Source organism: Pipistrellus hanaki (genome assembly GCF_964339955.1).
Source record: "Pipistrellus hanaki genome assembly, chromosome: 2".
Lineage (NCBI taxonomy): Eukaryota > Metazoa > Chordata > Mammalia > Chiroptera > Vespertilionidae > Pipistrellus > Pipistrellus hanaki.
Window position 1 is genome coordinate 27,943,386 of NC_140504.1, and position 19,536 is coordinate 27,962,921.

Consider the following 19,536-nt stretch of genomic DNA (forward strand, 5'->3'; position numbering starts at 1 on the left):
AACAATCTGCCTTTATTTTATTTTACTTTATTATATATATATTTTAAAGACAGTAACTTGTACACCCTTCGAAAATTCAACTTTCGGTTTGGGTATTATTTCATTTGTTTACCAAATGTTTTTATTCGTGGCGTGCCATGTGCAAGAAGGGCTCCAGACTTAATTTTCTTTTATTTTTTCTTTGATTAAAGGTTTTTTGTTTGTTTGTTTTACTTCAACTCACAACCTGATACTGGGAAAATAATGTAATGTATAGCCTAGCAGGGAAGATCAGTGTGAAAACTCTTAGCTCTGTGGCCTCCTGAACACTCTATTTAGTATTATGTCATTAGGTTTTCCATTAATTTTCCCCATAGACCATGCTTTATTCTTATTCTTATTCTTTATACTAGTGTCATGCTTGGCACCTAGGAGAGGCTCATAAATATTTCTGAACTAATAAATCATCAAAAAGTGTTCTGACAAAAAAAAAAGTGAAATAAGAAAAAAGTATACAAGAAATATAAAATTGTTAGGACAAAGGTCTCAAGGTCTGGGTCATTCTTACTAAATGTTATTCTTGCTAAATGTTAAAATGTAGCACAGTATTTTGTATACCAATTGTAAACAGATTGAGCTCGATAAGGAACTAGAATAGATAAATGTAGCCAACTATAAAGGAAAAATCAGTGTGTACTTGACTCTTCTGGGAGACAGCTTTGGCCATGAATCCCCATCTCCTTTACTTGCTGCAAGTAAATAAAACTACCTTGCAACAATCACCTCTGTTATTTTTTTAAATACAGCTCCCCAAGTAGCGAAACCCTTGAGTGTAGTGACAAAATCAAGAAAGAACCAGCCTCAATTTTTTTCTTTATAAACACCATGGCTGTGTTTTTGTATACAAATAGACTTCTTAATGAGTAGACAGATGTTATAAAAATAGTAAACAGCATCTGGTTGGAAAAATCTTCAGAGAGAAGAAACGAATAAGTTCAGTGGAGACTGCCCTTTAAAACAAAGTTGCGAGCAAACTTCCTATGGTCCTGACACAACTTTTAACAATAAAGAAATTTTGGAAGTTTTGGTTTCCTGAGACTTAAAAAGATGTCTGCGAGTAGACTAGAAAAAAAAATCTGCCATCACACAACATGATTTATCTTAATGTGTCTGCGCCTCTCGTGTATTATGCAAACTGGCATCCCTTTCCTTCACCCTACAAAATTTGAATTGGGAAGGGAGAGAGAGAAAGGAGTAAGGGCAGTGGGTGGAGTGGGGACCAGGTGGAGGGGAGCTATGGGAGGAGGGAGGGAAAGGAGAAACAATTGTAATCATCTGAACAATAAGGATTTATTTTTAAAAAATATTGTATAAAAATTTTTGAATTCGACGTAAATAATTGCATTAAAATATTTTTAGTCCGGGCTCAGAACCTTTTCCGGTATAACGCCCACCTTCCTCCAACGTTGCGCATGCCCAGTGTTCCCTACATCTTTGCTCGGCTTTTCACGCGTCAGACTCCTATCCCCCGGCCAGGGTATCGTGGAAAGTGGGCTACAAGTTGGCTGATGCAAACAAAATCCAGGAGGTCCCAAGAGCGTTCGGGTATGTACACTGAAAAGGGGTCGTCAGTCTCAGCTCAAAAACTCCCGGTGGCCGAGAGCCCAGTCCAGTTTTTCCCGAGGAAGGAAAGGATGATGGGAGAAGACAAGAAACTACAAGCCCCAGCATGCACCGCGCGCTTGGGCTCCAGGAAAGAGGCCCGCGAAGCGAGCGCGAGACGCGCGGACAGTTGGCCGACCTGGACGCCGAGGATGAGGAATGCCGGCGGGGCGCTCCGAGCGATCCCTGAGGCCTCCTATCTTTGACGCTCGCTATTTTGGGTTGTGTGTGTGTGTGGGGCGGGGGTGCCCTGACATGTGAGGTGTTGGGGTGAAGAGGGTGTGTGTGTGTGGACCGGCTAGTTCAGCCCCGGATGGTGTTGGACCTCCGAGGTCCTAAAGCCTCCAGTGTTGCCAAGGGACTCCCGGACCCGGAAGTGACGTCGTCGTGGCGGAAGAAGGGAAAGGCGGAGCCGGCGTGGTGACGTCCTCCCAAGATGGCGGGGAGAGAGTGAAGAAACAGTGTCCCGGGTTGGGTTGCTATAGGTGAGTTCTGTTCTCACCCCCCACAGCTCGCTGTTCCCGCTCTTTCCGGTCCCCGGGCCACGTGTGGGGGACGAGGGGGAGCGGGCACCTTGGAGCTCGAGCGCAGGGCGGGACGACATGATGAACGTGGGGAGCTTGGTCAAGGCAGCCTGCTGTTGGCCTTGGCTACAGCCTCTGCGGTGGGGTCCTGGGGGAGTGGGAGCCGGGCCGAGGGCAGGAGCCGGGAGAGACGGGCTTCGGCGGCCACTGGAAACCGCTTTGAGCGGAGGTGGGGAGGTGAGGGGCGTGGCCTCACCCCGGGTCGGGACTGAACCTTTGACAACTCCCGGCCCCGCCGGTTCTCCACCCCCCGGGCGCCGACCCGAGTCTTGGAGCAGCTGTGTGCCCCGCCGGAGCGCACGGGTTTCCGTGGTGTGGAAGCCGTTATCACAACTCCTACCGGTCTTTTCCTCCTCTGTCCCAAGGAATTGTTTCTCACTGGTTCGCTTTTCTTTTTTCTTTTTTTTTTATGCCTACTGCGCTTAAAAGTTTGAAGGTTCAGCCGGTGCAAAGGCGAGAAATTTTTTAAATATATTTTTTAATTGTTTGAAGTATTACAAATAGTAATATATATATCAACATTTTTTCCCCCTTGATCTCCCCCCATTCACACCTCCCCCCCCCCCCATATGCCTTCACCTGCCCCTTCGGGCCCTCCCCCTTCCCTGTTTTGTATCCATTGGTTTTGTGTATCTGCATGCCTACAAGTCCTTCAGTTGATCTCTTACAGCCCCCCAACCTCCCTTGCCTTCCCTCTATAGTTTGACAGTCTGTTCAATGGTTCTTTATAACTATTTTCCCCCATTTCTTTTCTTTGAAAAATCTTGCAATTGCAGACTAGAAATAAACTAATAACAAAAAACGTTTGAGTCCCAATTTCAGGGTCCAACAGTTCTGAGACCCAGTTTCGATGTCAAATAGTTCCTTAATGTGTACATGTCAGCAGTGATATCTGGATGATGGACAGATGGTGGCAATGCAGGTCCGACCCTCTCTGGTTTGGTCCTGGGCAACCTGCAGCTACACACAGCTGCTGTCTGCCAGCGTGGCCAGGCGTCCTGGACTTTTTCTCCTCTTGTCTTCGTGGTTGGAGCAGACCTGACAACTCCTCTCTGTTGCAGTAATCCCCATGTGTCTTGGAGTAGTTTTCTGAAAATATACAAACATATTCTCGACCAAAAGTTAATAAAGGAATCTTTTCTATAAAATTGACTTGGGATCCTTTTTACTTTTGCCCAAACGAAGGCGAGAAATGTTGTGGTGCTTCCTTTTCAGCTTGTGGACTTGTTTTCCACTATTGTCATTTATTGACCTGTACAAAGGATTTTGTTAGCTGGCCAAGGTGAAGCAGAGATAGGAAGGACTTATCCCTGGAGCATCTGGACCATATCTGTTTGATAAGAATTTTCTGGTGTGTTGGGAGGGGGCCGGGGGTGGGGGGGGGAGTAAGATGAGAACTTACTTCATTCCTGTTCATGTTATGCCCTGCGTCCCTTCTCCCCTTACCAATTGCTTGGGTGACAGGTTTGGTGAAAACTTAGGATTACTGACTTACTTTTTTTTTTTTTTTTTTTTTTTTTGTCTTTTAGAACAAGGGTAAAATCCATTCTGATACCAAAATGCAGTATTCACACCACTGTGAGCACCTTTTAGAGAGACTGAACAAACAACGGGAAGCAGGTTTTCTCTGTGACTGCACCATAGTGATTGGGGAATTCCAGTTTAAAGCTCATCGGAATGTGCTGGCCTCGTTTAGTGAGTATTTCGGGGCAATCTACAGAAGCACTTCTGAGAACAATGTCTTTCTTGATCAGAGTCAGGTGAAGGCAGATGGATTCAAGAAGCTGTTGGAGTTTATATACACAGGAACTTTAAACCTTGACAGGTAAAGCACACGTCTTTTTTCCCCCCCACTTCTAAAAGCTAATCGCCAGATTTGAATTTGTTACATTCAGTCTCTGAACTTGGAATCTTAAAATATTGAAGTGCACAATGTTGTTTTCTGTTCGTTTTTTAAAGAAGCCAGCATCACTGATTTTGATGAACAGATCACATTTTTTTTTTTTTTTTTTTTTAAGCACAGATGTGAATGTGATTAAAAGCCTTGTTTCTGACATATTTGATTTACCTACTGAAACAAAGCCGGTGATTATGTAAATTTGAAGATTAAACACAGTGAATTCTAAGTGAATTCGAGTTTCCCCTTGCTCTTTGGTCTTTATGTTCCTTGGGTTTTCTCTCTCCTTCACTTTCCCCTACCTTTTAAGTTGTTTGAGATGAAGGAGTATAGATTGGAGAAAGAAGGAAGAACCTCTGTGTTCATTTAATAGTTACTCCCATTTCCAACTATGATATAAATAGTGTGCAGGATCTCTTCCTGATCTTGATTTAGGAAAATAACTTCAGTGGCAGTGACTGCTGTTACCTTTGTAAAGCTATCAATACTAATGTTTAAGTTAGGTCCAAGGTGCTCTAATGGTTCTTTAATATGCTTAATGCTGCCACTACACTAACTGAGGACTTTGATAATGAAGGCACTGTGTGTCTTGATATGTAATGATCTGTATAATTAGCTTAGTATCAATGCATTTAGTAGTTTGTGGGGGAGACGGTGGAGCAAATTAAAAGAAGGAGAATACAGATTACTCTTGTCTTTCCTCCATCTCTTATGAAAGTGTGAACATGAATAGATCATAACCTTCTGACATAGAGAGATTATGGGCTTTAGAATTAGATCTTGCCTGTCAGTCACTATGTCTCTTTGAGCAAGATGCAGCCTGTCTGAGCCTCAGTTTTCCAGTCTCTGAAAATCAGAATGGTAATAATTACCTTGATATTCCTGTGAAGATTTAAAGATTTACTTGAAGGACTATCTCCCAGTGAACATTAGTTTCCTTGGTTTTCTCTTCTCTACCTTCCTCTCCCACTTTAATTCTACATTTCTTGGAGAACAATTAGAAAAAGAAAAAAATGAAACACCTGAAATTCTGCCACCTATTGATAGCCATTAACATTTTGAAAAAAAGTTCTTTTCCAGATGATTTTGTAGAGATCAGCACATGCACATTAAACACAATTCTTCTCTCTTTTATATTGCACGTTATCATGGAAATGCATCTCTTTAAAAAGCTAGAACCATGATATTTGTTAATACTTTTGAAAAAGAAACATTCATGCTGAAACCGGTTTGGCTCAGCGGTAGAGCTTCGGTCTGCGGACTGAAAGGTCCCAGGTTTGATTCCGGTCAAGGGCATGTACGTTGGTTGCAGGCACATCCCCGGTGGGGGGTGTGCGAGAGGCAGCTGGTCTATGTTTCTCTCTCATCGGCGTTTCTAGCTCTCTATTTCTCTCCCTTCCTTTCTGTAAAAAAAATCAATAAAATATATTAAAAAAAAAAAAGAAACATTCATGCAGTTTTGGAATTAATTTTTAAATGGTGTATTGATTGAGTCAGTTTTGTATGAGTTGAATAAAGAAACAGCAGTGTAATAAATTAATCTCATGATAAATTATTTGAATTTATTGAGAAGTTGACTATAGAAGTGCTTCTGATTAAAAATCCAGAATATTTAATATAAAATAACCACAAAACCAGTGCATTTTGGTTGCTCTTCAATTTAGTGTTTTCCCTTTCTCAGTGAACTTAGCCAGGAAAATATTGAGTTGATCTGTACATACTGAAGAGCATCTGACTTTGCACTTTCGTAAACAAAAGCCAGATGTTCGGTCAATCTTTTTTGGTACATGCCTTTCCTGAGGAGCTAATTATTTGAGCCCAGCCATAAATGTGTAAGAGATGAGTTTATCAAAAATAGGAAGCCTGTGTAATTTAGTGATTAAGAAAACAGAATAGCATGACCAGCGTGAATCTGTTATTGGGAACATCAGCCTATATGCCAAGAGGTGGTAGATTCAGGAACCGGTTGGGGCACATTCCAGGTTTCAGGAGGTGTCTGTCTGTCTATCTGTCTGTCTGTCAACTTGTCCCCATCTCCCTCTCCCCCTCCCCCACTATCCCTCCCTCTCCCCCTCTCTCCCTCTCCCCTCCCTCCTTTAAATTAAGACCTAGAATGCTAGTTATTAATTTAAAAAATAAATTAAGAAAGAAAATAACATTAAACACAAAGAAAGAGAGAAAACATAGTAGTAGAGAATTGAGTGGCCTCAGGAGCCAGATTACCTTGGTCAAATTTTATTTTATTTTATTTATTTATTTATATATTTTTAAAATATATTTTATTGATTTTTTACAGAGAGGAGGAGAGAGGGATAGAGAGTTAGAAACATCGATGAGAGAGAAACATCGACCAGCTGCCTCTTACACACCCGCCACCGGGAATGTGCTGGCAACCAATGTACATGTCCTTGACCGGAATCGAACCTGGGACCCTTCAGTCCGCAGACCAATGCTCTACCGCTGAGCCAAACCGGTTTCAGCTACCTTGGTCAAATTTTAGTTCTAATTCTTATTTTGGAAAAATTACTTAATTTCTTTGGACCTTTGACCCTTCATTTGTATGTAAAATGGGTATTATAATAAACTAGAGACCCAGTGCATGAATTTGTGCATGGGTGAGGTCCCTCTGGGTGGCCTGCAGGGATCAGGTTGAAACACCGCCTGCAGCTTCTACCTGCTGCTCCCGCTCATCCTGGCCCCACTGCTCAGGCCTAATCCGTGCCAATCGGGAGAGGCTCACCAGCCATGAGCCCTGCATCTGGCACCCTCCCAAGGGAAGTGACCTGTGGGATTGGGCTGAAACCAGCTATCTGACATCCTCTGAGGGTCTCTGATTGCTAGAGGGTGCAGGCCAGGCTGAGGGACTCCACCAGTGCACGATCAGGCCTGGGAGGGACCACAGGAGGACTTGAGTGAGATGTCCAGCCCATCTCACTCAGTCCCAAAAGGCCAGATCCCAGCAACAAGCTTAACCTACCGGTTGGAGCATCTGCCCCTCTGGTGGTCAGTTGAGCAGCCTTAGCATATCATTAGCATAATATACTTTGATTGGTTGTTTGATTGTTCTGCCATTCTGTCTATTTGTAAAGCTGGATATTTTTGCCTAAACATTACTCTGAGTGAATGAATGAATTTTGTAGATTTATTCTTAGTTATGCCTTTCTCATCATTCTGCTTCATTAGGGCTTTAAAGACATTGAAATACATGCACAGCTCTGTTTCAAAAACAGTTTTTCTTTAAAAAAAAAAAAAAAAAGTTTTTCTTTGATCAGAATGTTGTCATTTAGCCTTGTTTCCTTACAGTTGGAATGTTAAAGAAATTCATCAGGCTGCTGACTATCTCAAAGTGGAAGAGGTGGTCACTAAATGTAAAATAAAGATGGAAGATTTTGCTTTTATTGCTAATCCCTCTTCTACAGAGATATCTAGTATTACTGGAAACATTGAATTGAATCAACAGACTTGTCTTCTTACTCTACGAGATTATAACAGTCGGGAGAAATCAGAAGTGTCTACAGATTTAGTTCAGACAAATCCTAAACAAGGGGCTTTAGCAAAGAAGTCATCTCAAACTAAAAAGAAGAAGAAGTCCTTCAACTTGCAGAAAACAGGGCAGAGTAAAACAGTGCAATATCCCAGCAACCTTTTAGAGAAAACATCTGTTGAATTATTTCTAGATGCAAATAAATTGTCCACACCTGTAATGGAACAGGTTGCACAAAGAAATGATAATTCAGAACTTGAGTTGACATCAGTTGTGGAAAATACTTTTCCAACACAAGATATTGTGCAAACTGTTCCAGTGAAACGGAAACGTGGAAAATCACAGCCAAACTGTGCTCTGAAAGAACACTCTATGTCCAATATAGCTAGTGTCAAGAACTCTTATGAGCTGGAGAGCTCTGGGGAAGAGCTGGATCAGAGGTACTCCAAGGCCAAGCCAATGTGTAACACATGTGGGAAAGTGTTTTCAGAAGCCAGCAGCTTGAGAAGGCACATGAGAATACATAAAGGAGTCAAACCTTATGTTTGCCATTTGTGTGGAAAGGCATTTACCCAGTGTAACCAGCTGAAAACACATGTAAGGACTCATACAGGTAAGATGATTTATGGGAGATATAATTGTTTGTATACTGTAACTGAAATAGTGCTTGTAATAGAGAAGTTATTATACAGTGTTGACTATGATTAAAATTTGATATACTTGTATTCATAAAACTATTTAGGATGTTGAAGTTTTGAAGATTTCCTTGTAATTGTGAGCAAGTGTTTAATCAAGTGTTTATTTTATTGCAACTGGTTCTCTAGTCCTTAATACATGAGCTCTTTATACCATTTTCCCTCAGAGTTAAAATAAGCATAAATTTGAATATTAACACAAAGATTTAAAAACTGATAAAGAGAAAAAAGTAATTACAACTCAGACCAGTTCTCAGATTTGGCTAACACATTTCACCACCTGCTTCCTAGACTTTGTCAACTTCTGAACATAATATTAGCATTACACAATATTTCTTCCTCAGCATCTACATTTTCCTTGATAGGTACACTTAGATTTGTAGTTTTTAAGATGCAATGTATATTTCTCTCATTGATCACTTTTCACTATTATGAATTAAGAAATACTAATTTCTTTTAACTCCACTGTTGTTTTCAATAAATCTGGAAGAAGAGAGATCCTATTTGCTTTTTTTTACTTAAAACAATTTAACATTTTCTGAATACTGAAACTAGTTCTGTTGGACACTTTTGAAGGTTTATGATTTAAGCAACAAAGACAGAGTATTTCTTTCTAAATATCAATTTTATTTACTACTTCTTTTAGGTGAGAAGCCATACAAATGTGATTTGTGTGATAAAGGATTTGCTCAGAAATGCCAGCTCGTCTTCCATAGTCGCATGCATCATGGTGAGGAAAAACCCTATAAATGTGATGTATGCAATTTACAATTTGCAACTTCTAGCAATCTCAAGATTCATGCAAGGTAAAAAACAAAACCAAAAAACGTTTAACCTTTGCGTCTGTCATTCACTATAGTCTTATGAATTGACTGCTGTATTAGAATTCAGGACAGTTAAGTTCTAAATGTGGTTCCACTATCCAGTATCCTTCACACAGTCAAGGAAACTGTGGTGACTGGACGGAAATAAGATCAGAATGTTATTAAGGTGTCCAGATGGTGTACAGTTTTATAGGCCATTATAAAGCTTTTATTCTTAAGATTGAGAAGTAAGTGATGTGATGTTGCTTGTCTTATAAGAGGATCATTCTGGCTGCTATATTTGGAAATGATTATAGGATTGATTGCAAGAGTAGAAGCAAATTTACCAGTTAGGATACTCTAGGTAAAACCCAAGTGAGAATGATGTTGGTCAGCTAGATTGGTAGCAGTGGGAAAGATAAGTAGTAATCAAATTGGTCCGAAGGTTGTGGGTTATTGTTAAGCTGGTAAGTAGTAATCAGATTCTGAATATATTTATAAATGTAAGACAAACAGAATTTGCTGCAGATTGGATGTGGGGCATGAAAGGAAGGAAGGAAAGTTGGGAAGAGGGGAGAGAAGAAGGAAGGAAGGAAGATCAAAGATGATTTTGACATTTTGAGCCTGACCACCTGAAAAGATGGTATTCCCATTAACTGAAATAGAGAAAATTTGTGGATAGAGGATTTAAGCAGGAGTACAGGAGTTGTTAGAAGAATTCTGAATATGTTAAATTTTAGATGGCTATTAGACATCTGAATGGAACTATATAATACAGTTGGTTGTCTAAGTCTGGAATTCAGGGTTTAATCTGAAAATATAAATTTGAGAGTCATCAACATACAGAAAATATAAATTTGAGAGTCATCAACATCCATAACATTGGATGAAATCACCAAGAGAATGAATGTGTATAGACAAGAGATCAAAGGATTGAAGTTGTGAGACACACACAAGAGTCCTGGGAGATGGACAAGAACTAGCAAAGGTGACGAGGAGGGAACAGCCAATATAAGAGAAAAACCAGAAGAGTGGGTTGCCCCAGAATCCAGGTGAAGAAATGATTCCAGAGGGGAATGATTGGCTTTGTCATACTGTGATGATAGGGAGATGAGGACAGAATTGACTTGGACTTTGGAAAGTGAGAGGTCAGCAATCAGTGCTTCTGACAAAAGCAGTGTGTTAGAGGCTAGTAGAGAAGAGATTAGTAGGGAAGAAACGAAAGAACAGTTGGAGACTCAAGTTTTTGATAAGCGTGAGGAAAGTGGAGGAGCAAGTAGGTCAAGGGTCTTTTTTTAAGATGGGAGACATCAGTATGTATGCTACAATCCAATGGGGTAGGAAAAATGGATGATGTAACATGAAGGAAAATGAAGGGGGTAGTATCTTAATTATACAAATGGGAGTAGTGGGATTCAGATGAATTGTCACCCTCAGAGTTAACAAGAAAGAAAGCTAACTATATAGGTACAGATCTCTATAGATAGAGAGATGTGATAGTGGAAAATTTATGATTGCTTAAATTTTTCTTGGTGAAAAAGGAAGCAAAGAAATCAGCTAAGCGTGAAGATGGTGAGGAGGTGCTGAAGGTTTGAGGAAAGAGTTTTGAAGAGTGAGTGAATGGACAAGGAAAAATAATTGCCTGCAGAATTAGGGGCGCACTTGACAACCATGTAAAGATATGGCAGAACTTTTTGACCTGGTCTCAGAACTGATATTTTGATAACAACCAAACCATTGAACCTGTGGGTTTAAAGTTCATGTAATTGGTCTGTTAAGATGAAATGAACTAAAATACTATATGAAAAATGCTCCAAATTGTTTTACTTATTAGCATATAACTTTATACTTATTTACTAATAGGAAGCATAGTGGAGAGAAGCCATATGTCTGTGATAGGTGTGGACAGAGGTTTGCCCAAGCCAGCACACTGACCTATCATGTTCGTAGGCATACTGGAGAAAAGCCTTATGTGTGTGATACTTGTGGGAAGGCATTTGCTGTCTCTAGTTCTCTTATCACTCATTCTCGAAAACATACAGGTAAGAATTTGATGTGCAGAGACTGTTTAAAACACTGAAAGTTGTAAATAAAAGGGGAAGCTGAGCCTTTACAGATTTTGTAAAGTAGATTACAGACTTTGTAGTTATACATCGGTTGTGTTTGTGCTTTTTGAAACTTTATGCTTATGATTTTTAGATAGCTATTAGATATAAAAACACTTATTTTCTAAAATAATAAATGGTGACATTTTTATCATTTAACATATACATTAAAATCAGATAATTTTGACAATATATAAACTTGAATTGAGACATATTTTGTGACCTTAGAAGCTCCTTAGCCTCTTGAAGTTTCATTTCCTTTGGACAAACCTATAAAATGAAATTAAGGGGTAGTGGTGGGTTTGGGTAAAATATTGATTTTATAACTTCTTAGGACTTTTATTATACAGACATTCTAATATTTGCAAAGTAAACAGATACTATAAATGTGAAGTATTAATTTTGAAACAAATCTTATTCAAAGGTTTTTATTTTTTCCTAATTTTATACCTCTTTAATAATATAGTACATAGCAAGAATTGAAATATGGTTGATGAATTGACATGTTTTTACCATATAAAAATCTAATTTCTTGACTGATTTTAGCTACTAGAAGGACATTTGCAGGAATAAAGTTTTATTAGATCAAAAGCATCAGGTTACATGAACAGTATAACATAATTACTAATATTCATTTCAGTTGGATCACACTGAAAATACCTCTAAAATATAAAGAGGTTTTAATTTTAATATTTTAAATCAGCTTACTTTAAATTATTGTAATTAATATATATTATTTTGGTATAGTACACCACTTCGCTATCTTTTATTTTCATCTAGGTGAAAAACCATACATATGTGGTATTTGTGGGAAAAGTTTTATTTCCTCAGGAGAGCTCAACAAACACTTTCGATCCCATACAGGTCTGTGTTTAGGGAGAATGTATTATATTTTGTTCTCTCTAATTTCTTTTCATATAAACCTTGACTTTTAAGCCATTATGGACTATATAGTATAGGTTGTACTTTTCAGTAATATTTTAATGCATAAATATCACCTTTTCATTTGCTTACTTGTTTGAAGTGTGAAATAAATTTGGTCGAGAATTGTGTAGATTTTCTAAGAGGTATGCCAGATAATAGTTTTTTAAGTGATTTGGATTTAATTGCACAGATATACCAATAAATGAAAAGGAATCATTTATATAATATTTTCTTATTAAACAGTATTCAGCAAGTTTTAGGAATAAATTTTAATATTGGCATGTTTGTTGCAAAAGGTAGTAAGTTGTGATTGTAAGTTGTATGAAGAAAATATTAAATGTAGAAAAAGTATTAAAGGAAAAGGCCACTTTGAAAATGTGCTGTTATTTTTATTTTTAAAAATTACTCCTCATAATTTCTGTTTTGAATTGTGTGAACACCTAGGAAACATTTAATAAATTTGTTGTCAACTTTAAGCATCAGACAGTTCTTATTTCAAGAGAATTACAATTTTGTAGCATTTTATTGTCAGGTTTTTAAAAGATTTTCTAATTTGTAAACTACTTGAGAACAGAAACCATAATTATGCTTTCTCTCTCCACTCTATCTCTTAGCCCAAGGTCTGGTATTTAATTGCACTTACTAAATGTCTGATAGAAATACAAGTTTTTGTTTTTGTTTTAGTTTAAAATTTCTGTTAATGAAATGCTCAATTTTCCATAAAATGGGGATGTTTTACATAAAGTAAAGGAGTGCCTATGTTTATAGAAGTTTTTATTTCACTATATTAGAACCAGATGATTAAAATGGTAATTTGAAATAAATTTAAACAGTGTAGTAATGTTTGCCTTGTGCTCATAAGCATTGATATTTTTGTCTTAGCTTGACTTCTAAAATATTGAGGTTTTAAGCTTTTAACTTATTTTTCAGGAGAAAGACCATTTATTTGCGAATTATGTGGAAATTCTTACACGGATATTAAAAATTTAAAGAAGCACAAAACAAAAGTTCATTCTGGTAAAGGCTTATGTTTTAAAATTTTGGTGATCTCATTATTGATTATAACAGCTTAGATTTTTTTTTTTAACTAGATACATATGAGAAAAGTAGCTTTATAATTTGTATATAAGTTCACTCTGAATTTTCCATATTGATCTTCTAATAAATAATATTAACTATTTTCTCCATTCAAAAATCTGATTTTTTTTAGTGGTGACCACACCGGCAGAGGAGGGAAGTTGGGGGTGATCGGGCCTGCAGGGGAGAGCAGTTGGGGGAGACCAGGACTGCAGGGGAGAGCAGTTGGGGGAGAACAGGCCTGCAGGGGAGGGCAGTTAGGGACAAAGAGGCTGGCAGGGGAGCAGTTAGGCATCAATCAGGCTGGCAGGGGAGTGGTTAGGGGCAGTCAGGAAGGTAGGCAGATGAACAGTTAGGAACCAGCAGTCCTGGATTGTGAGAGGGATGTCCCATATTGGAGAGGGTGCAGGCTGGGCTGAGGGACACCCCCCCTTGCATGAATTTTGTGCACCGTGCCTCTAGTATTACTATACTAATAATTTATAAAAATAAGAGAGCCAGAGTACAACATTTTATGTGTATTGCTTAAAATGAATTCCCTGAAAAAGCTTCACTGAGCTTACCATTTTTCTTCTGTCCTGATTAGAAACAAAACAAAACACCAAGCTTCTTCAGTCTATAGAAATGCTAGTGAGTCTTTGATAGGAAACATAAATATAAGGATTTAATTAGTAACATCTGAAGACTGCATTGAGTCATTAATTACAAAAATTTATTAAGTACTTCTAATGTACACATAACTTCAGGGTCTATGAAGTTGAACAAGGCGTAGTCTAACCTTCAAAAAACTTGCAGTCTGGTGTGGGAGACCAGAAATCTAAATCAATATGATTACAAGACAAAAATGTAGCCTATAATAGAGACACTAAGTGCTGAAGATAAATTACTCCTAAGGTATTGGAAAGAACTAATCCTGGGGAACTTACAGGACAGAGAAGAGTTAAGAGGGTGGAAATGGGAAAGGAAGCGTTCATTGTGGAGAGAATCACTGGGGTTGTAAGCCACATTCTTGATTGAACAGAAGAGTATTCTGCAAGAACTGAGTTACCGAGTTACCTTTTTATACAAGCAAATACACAGTTTTGTCTAACAATAATAGATTGTAATCATGTCAATACTTTGGATTGTCAGGAGCATGGTAAAGCTGGTAGAAAATTTGAAGGCAAATTGTATCTTTAGTCAGTATATCTTTAGTCAGTATAATTATTCAGTTGAGTAGAGCAGAATTTCCTACCTCTGAAAATATATGAAAGTACCTTACCTCTGAACTTGAATTTACAGACTAGTATGAACAACTTGTTAATAAAGCCAGTGAATAAATACTGTGGAGTATTTATTATATATAATGCTCTATTAGGTACTTTATTTGAGGATTCAAAGCATACCTAAGTTGAATGTTAAATAGTGATAAGAGAAACTAGAGGCTGGGCCCTCAGCCTGGCCTGTGCGCTGCCCTTTAGCAGTCCGGGAGCCCTCGGGGTGTCCCATGCAAGGAGTGGGCTCCCTAAGCCACAGTCAGACATCCTTAGCTCTGCTGCTGTGCTCACCAGCCTTCAGCCCAGCTTGTGGCTGAGCAGGGCTCCTGTGGGATCGCACTGACCACCAGGGGGCAGCTCCTGCATTGAGTATCTGCCCCCTGATGGTCAGGGCACGTCATAGCGACCGGTTGTTCCACAGTTCGGTCAATTTGCATAATACCCTTTTATTATAAAGGATAGCCTGTCACAAGGCAGTATATGAAACACTGACAAGTGAGTGGTAAAATAGGTAAGAAGCAACTCAGCCAGGACTAGAATAATTAAGTCCATTTTTATTAAACTAAAAATACATATTTCCTTATTGATTTCAGAGAGGAAAGGAGAGAGAGAGATAGAAACATCAATGATGAGAGAGAATCATTGATCAGCTGCCTCCTGCATGTCCCCCACTGGGAATTGAGCCCACAACCCGGGCTTGTGCCCTTGCCAGAATCGAACCCTGGACCCTTCACTCCACAGGCCTATGCTCTGTCCACTAAGCCAAACTGGCTAGGGCAGTTTAGTTCATTTTTATTGTGGAGTTGATGTTTGAACCTAGTCTCGAAGCCCATGTTGAACTTGTACGGATAAGGAGGGATATTCAACAAAAGAGTAGTAGCCTGAGTAAAGGTGTGGTGGTTGGAATGCAAGTTCTGGGAATGGTAAGGGTTTTGTTTTGTCTTTAAAGATTGTATAATTTTTTTTCCCCTTCCATTTCAGGGGCAGATAAAATTCTAGATACTAGTATAGAGGATCATCCATTAAGTGAACAAGATTCCATACAAAAAAGCCCTTTGTCAGAAACTTTGGATGTGAAGCCTTCTGATATGACTTTGCCACTAGCCCTTCCACTGGGGCCTGAGGACCACCACATGCTTCTGCCGGTCACAGACAACCAGTCTCTGACATCGGACACCCTGTTGAGGTCAACTGTGAATGGGTATTCAGAACCACAATTGATTTTTTTACAACAATTGTACTGACTTTGTGAGGATTATGGATTTGCTAAAACATCTCTGGTAGTAAGCATAAACATCTCTGGTAAGGTGCGTATATTCATCTTAAATTACCCTTCCTTTGAGTTGTGGCCATTATTCATTCACTGAAGTAAAGGCACCTGATGCTGTATCCCATAACTGCAATGCTTGTTTTGAGTTTTGGCTTTTATGTCAGTAGCACTATTTTGGGTGGTTAAAGTTCCTTTTCTTTTAGAGCTGCCTAAATTCCATTTTTATTTTGCATTTTAGACTTGCCTTTCATTTATTGAAGTGGAACCTGTCAGTTTATATGATTCACTTTTTACCTGTGGGACTTAAAATTTTTCTTCCCCTCAAAATTTAAGTAAAATCCATGATGGTATCAGCACAAGAGTATTGCTGTTACTAAGCTCCATAGATCAATACATAATCTATGAGGGGAAAAAATAAAATTTCATATTTCTGCCCAAGAAAATTTAGATACTGAATAAGAATTGTGCTACTTCTCTATTAATATATTCCATTGGAGATAACTTTTTTAATGAAACAAAAAGAAGTATTTCTCTTAAAAGCTCGAAAAACTGTATATAAATACTTGTTTATTTTAAAACTCACTATTCTGAGAAAACCAATGGTCAGTACTTTAAATTTGAGTTATCTGAGATTACATTTTCAAAATGAATTTAAATAGCTCTTTGTTATTTTTACTTTGTTACAAGACAGTTTAAATATTTGATTCAGGTTATGTTTTAATAGATTTCTAGATTATTGAAGATGAGGGAGTTTTTAAAATTTTTAATAAGTTTCTCTTATACCTGTTGTGCACTTTTAAAATAGAAAATTCTAAAAAGAATTTTCTAAATATGAACAATGCATACTATAAATTACTTGGTTTCTGAATCTATATTATATAGATTTAAGAAATTTAACTTCAATTATAAGTAAACACTTGAGTTATCAGAAAGCCAGTTTATTAAACATTTTATATTTGAGTGTTCTATAAGTTTTGAGTTTAAAATTTTATAATAAACCACAACATTTGCTGGTGGTTTATAGCTTCATAATAGCCCTTTTTCTTCCTAGTGAACATAGAAAATCAGTATTTTTCTGATGATGCTACCACTCTTCCTCATTCTACTTTTCCCACATATTGGTTTATTTTACTGCCTGATCTTTGAACATTATCAGTTTCAGAGTCAGTTTCTATACCGCTAATCGAACACCTTGGTGACATTATATTTTATTTCTGCCATACATTAGTTGTGGCTTGTTTTGGTTTTAAACTACACCTATAATAAAGTTCATGTGTTTTCTATTGGTATTGATTCTTTAATTGTATTTCCTTTGGGGTCTTGGTCATAGGAACCAACTAAAGTCCATAATAAAACTACTTCATTCTTGTGAACTGTAAAAATCGGCACCATTTCACAGCACACTCAGCATTTTTACAGTAAATTACCACCAGTAGGATTGACTTAAATTGAATTGAGTTTGAAATATGCCTTATATTTCCATCAAACATAGTATTTAATTTTTTATCCAAGAAATCTATGCATGTGTATTAATTTAATATACTGGGCTTAAATACAATTTATAGAGTTATAAAATGTTCAACTAATCTATTCTGGCTTAAATTCAATAGGAATTTATTGGAATGTGAAGATTTTAAAGAAAATTAAAAGACTCAGCCTCTTTAAGAAGTCTGCTGAAATGGAGAGGTTATACTTAATTCATATCTTCATTAATTCAAGCTTCTAATGAACAAAATTTCTTTTTAAAAGCTCTTTAATGATGTCATAATTCTGTGAGGGCAGTAGTTACCAAACTTCCTCTAATATGATCATTAGCACTTTGCATAATTAGCCTTCAGATTTATTATTTTTAGTATTATTGGATTGGAGTGGTTATAGTTGATTTACTATGCTTTTTTTTTTTTTTTAAATCACATCTTGCTTTTAAATAATTTTATTTTAAATTGGATTGGCTTGATGCTCTTCAGAATTGACAGGTAAAGAAAGATTGAAGACTGAATTTCCTGTCTTGTCATTTTTTTATTGCTATCCTATTCTTTATCAAAATATACATACATTTTAGTTGTATTTGCTATCATTCTGATAATCAAATGTGTCATTTTAGTTAAGTTCATCTTTAAATATGTCTATCATAATGCAGTGTTTTAAGAAAGATGTTCTTAATTAAGTATTACTAAGTTTTTAAAAAAGTGTTTAGGATGCTGAAGATCTTACTGGGAAACAAATTATTTTTTAAGTTTCGTTTTATGTTTGTATGAGACTTTTTCTACTGTATTGTTAGAGGTTAGACTTTTTAAAAAGAAATCAGATTTTTTATATATATATATATATATATAAAGAACTTATTGCTGTTTTTAAATACTTGTTTTATGTTTAATTTCATAGGATTTTGATAGACAAATTATAGAAAATTGTTTTATTTTTTCTCCAAAAAGGGTTCTATTAGTTCTAATGCAATAATAGTTTACCACTTTTCTATATGTTTTAATTCTACAGAAATTGTGCAAATGAGTAGTTGAAATGTGCTCATATAAAGACAATATACATATATTCATGTTTTTAAATATCCAGAATAGTTCTAACATTGATGCATATCAGAAACATTTATAGAATAATGATACCCAAGCCCCACCTCACCTTATGCCTACTGAATCAACCAATCTTTGGAACATATCTGTGCTTGCAAAGCCTCACAGTTTATCTTAATGTATACTACACATTGAGAACTATTATCCTAAATATTTTTAATCTTTCCTTTGGGAAGCATTTATAATTGAAGCTCTTGATATAACTTTTCATCTTTTACTTAGAGATTTTGAGTCTCGAACTTACCACCAAGTAAAAAGAAATTATATTTTAATGCAATACCTGTAAATTCTACGTTTTTACTCTTTATTTATGAGCTATATTGAGATTTACTTATTGGAGCATTAATTTCTTTTTTAAAAGTATTTTTATTTATTTCAGAGAGGAAGAGGTGGGGGGAGAGAGAGAGAGAGAGAGAGAGAGAGAGAGAGAGAGAGAGAGAAACATCAATGTTGAAAATCTTCAATCCACTGAGAGAGAGAGAGAGAGAGAGAGAGAGAGAGAGAGAGAGAGAGAAACATCAATGTTGAAAATCTTCAATCCACTGTCCTGTGCGCGTGCGCACGCGCACACACACACACACACACACACACACACACACACACACATATCTGGGATTGAGCCCAAAACCTGGGCATGTGCCCAGACTGGGAATCAAACTGTGACCTGGTTCATAGATTGATGCTCAACCACTGAACCACACTGGCTGGGTGTAGCATTAATTTCTTGAGACAATAATATGGTTTACTCTTCTGTCTTCTGTAGTCCCTGCCTCCTTTCATTCAAGAGAGATTTGGTGTATTTAAAGAATTCAATACTTATCATATTACATAAACTATCATACAGAAATAGGGTATTCAGTTTCAAGAAGAATGGGCTAAAATAAACACCCTGGTTGTGAACAAGATATTTGGATTAAAATATTTGGCTAGTATTTCAAATGCTGGGAAATTAATGAAATTATTACAGGGGAGGGGGAGAGTTCCCCAACCCCACCTGTTGCATATGGGAATGGAATTCTTGCGATATCCCAAGAAAAAGAATTTTCTGAGACTCACATGGGAGGATGAAATATTGTAGAAAGCTCTATTTCTGTGGAATTACCCCTGAGTTTCCAAGGTCCCATTTCCCTTTGTCCCTTGAAGGAAGAAGTGTAGCTGTGGCTTCAATGGGGCTAGCATAAAAGCCAGTATCCAGAGTCTCCATTCCATATT

General features: G+C 37.3%; 1 protein-coding gene across 2 annotated transcripts; it reads left to right on the top strand.

The window, feature by feature from the left end:
* Nucleotides 1–1,454: 1,454 nt before the first annotated feature.
* MYNN (myoneurin) lies at nucleotides 1,455–17,995 on the top strand. 2 transcript variants are annotated; one of them, XM_084874128.1, is made up of 8 exons: nucleotides 1,456–2,126; nucleotides 3,755–4,050; nucleotides 7,426–8,219; nucleotides 8,948–9,107; nucleotides 10,968–11,146; nucleotides 11,990–12,073; nucleotides 13,064–13,150; nucleotides 15,448–17,987. In XM_084874128.1, the coding sequence occupies exons 2-8, from the start codon at nucleotides 3,785–3,787 to the stop codon at nucleotides 15,708–15,710; spliced, it is 1,833 nt and encodes a 610-aa protein (XP_084730254.1). In that variant the 5' UTR covers nucleotides 1,456–2,126; nucleotides 3,755–3,784; the 3' UTR covers nucleotides 15,711–17,987. The 2 variants fall into 2 exon arrangements, with proteins under 2 accessions (XP_084730255.1, XP_084730254.1); XM_084874129.1 differs by lacking the exon at nucleotides 11,990–12,073 and having other exon boundaries at nucleotides 1,455–2,126; nucleotides 15,448–17,995.
* Nucleotides 17,996–19,536: the final 1,541 nt, after the last annotated feature.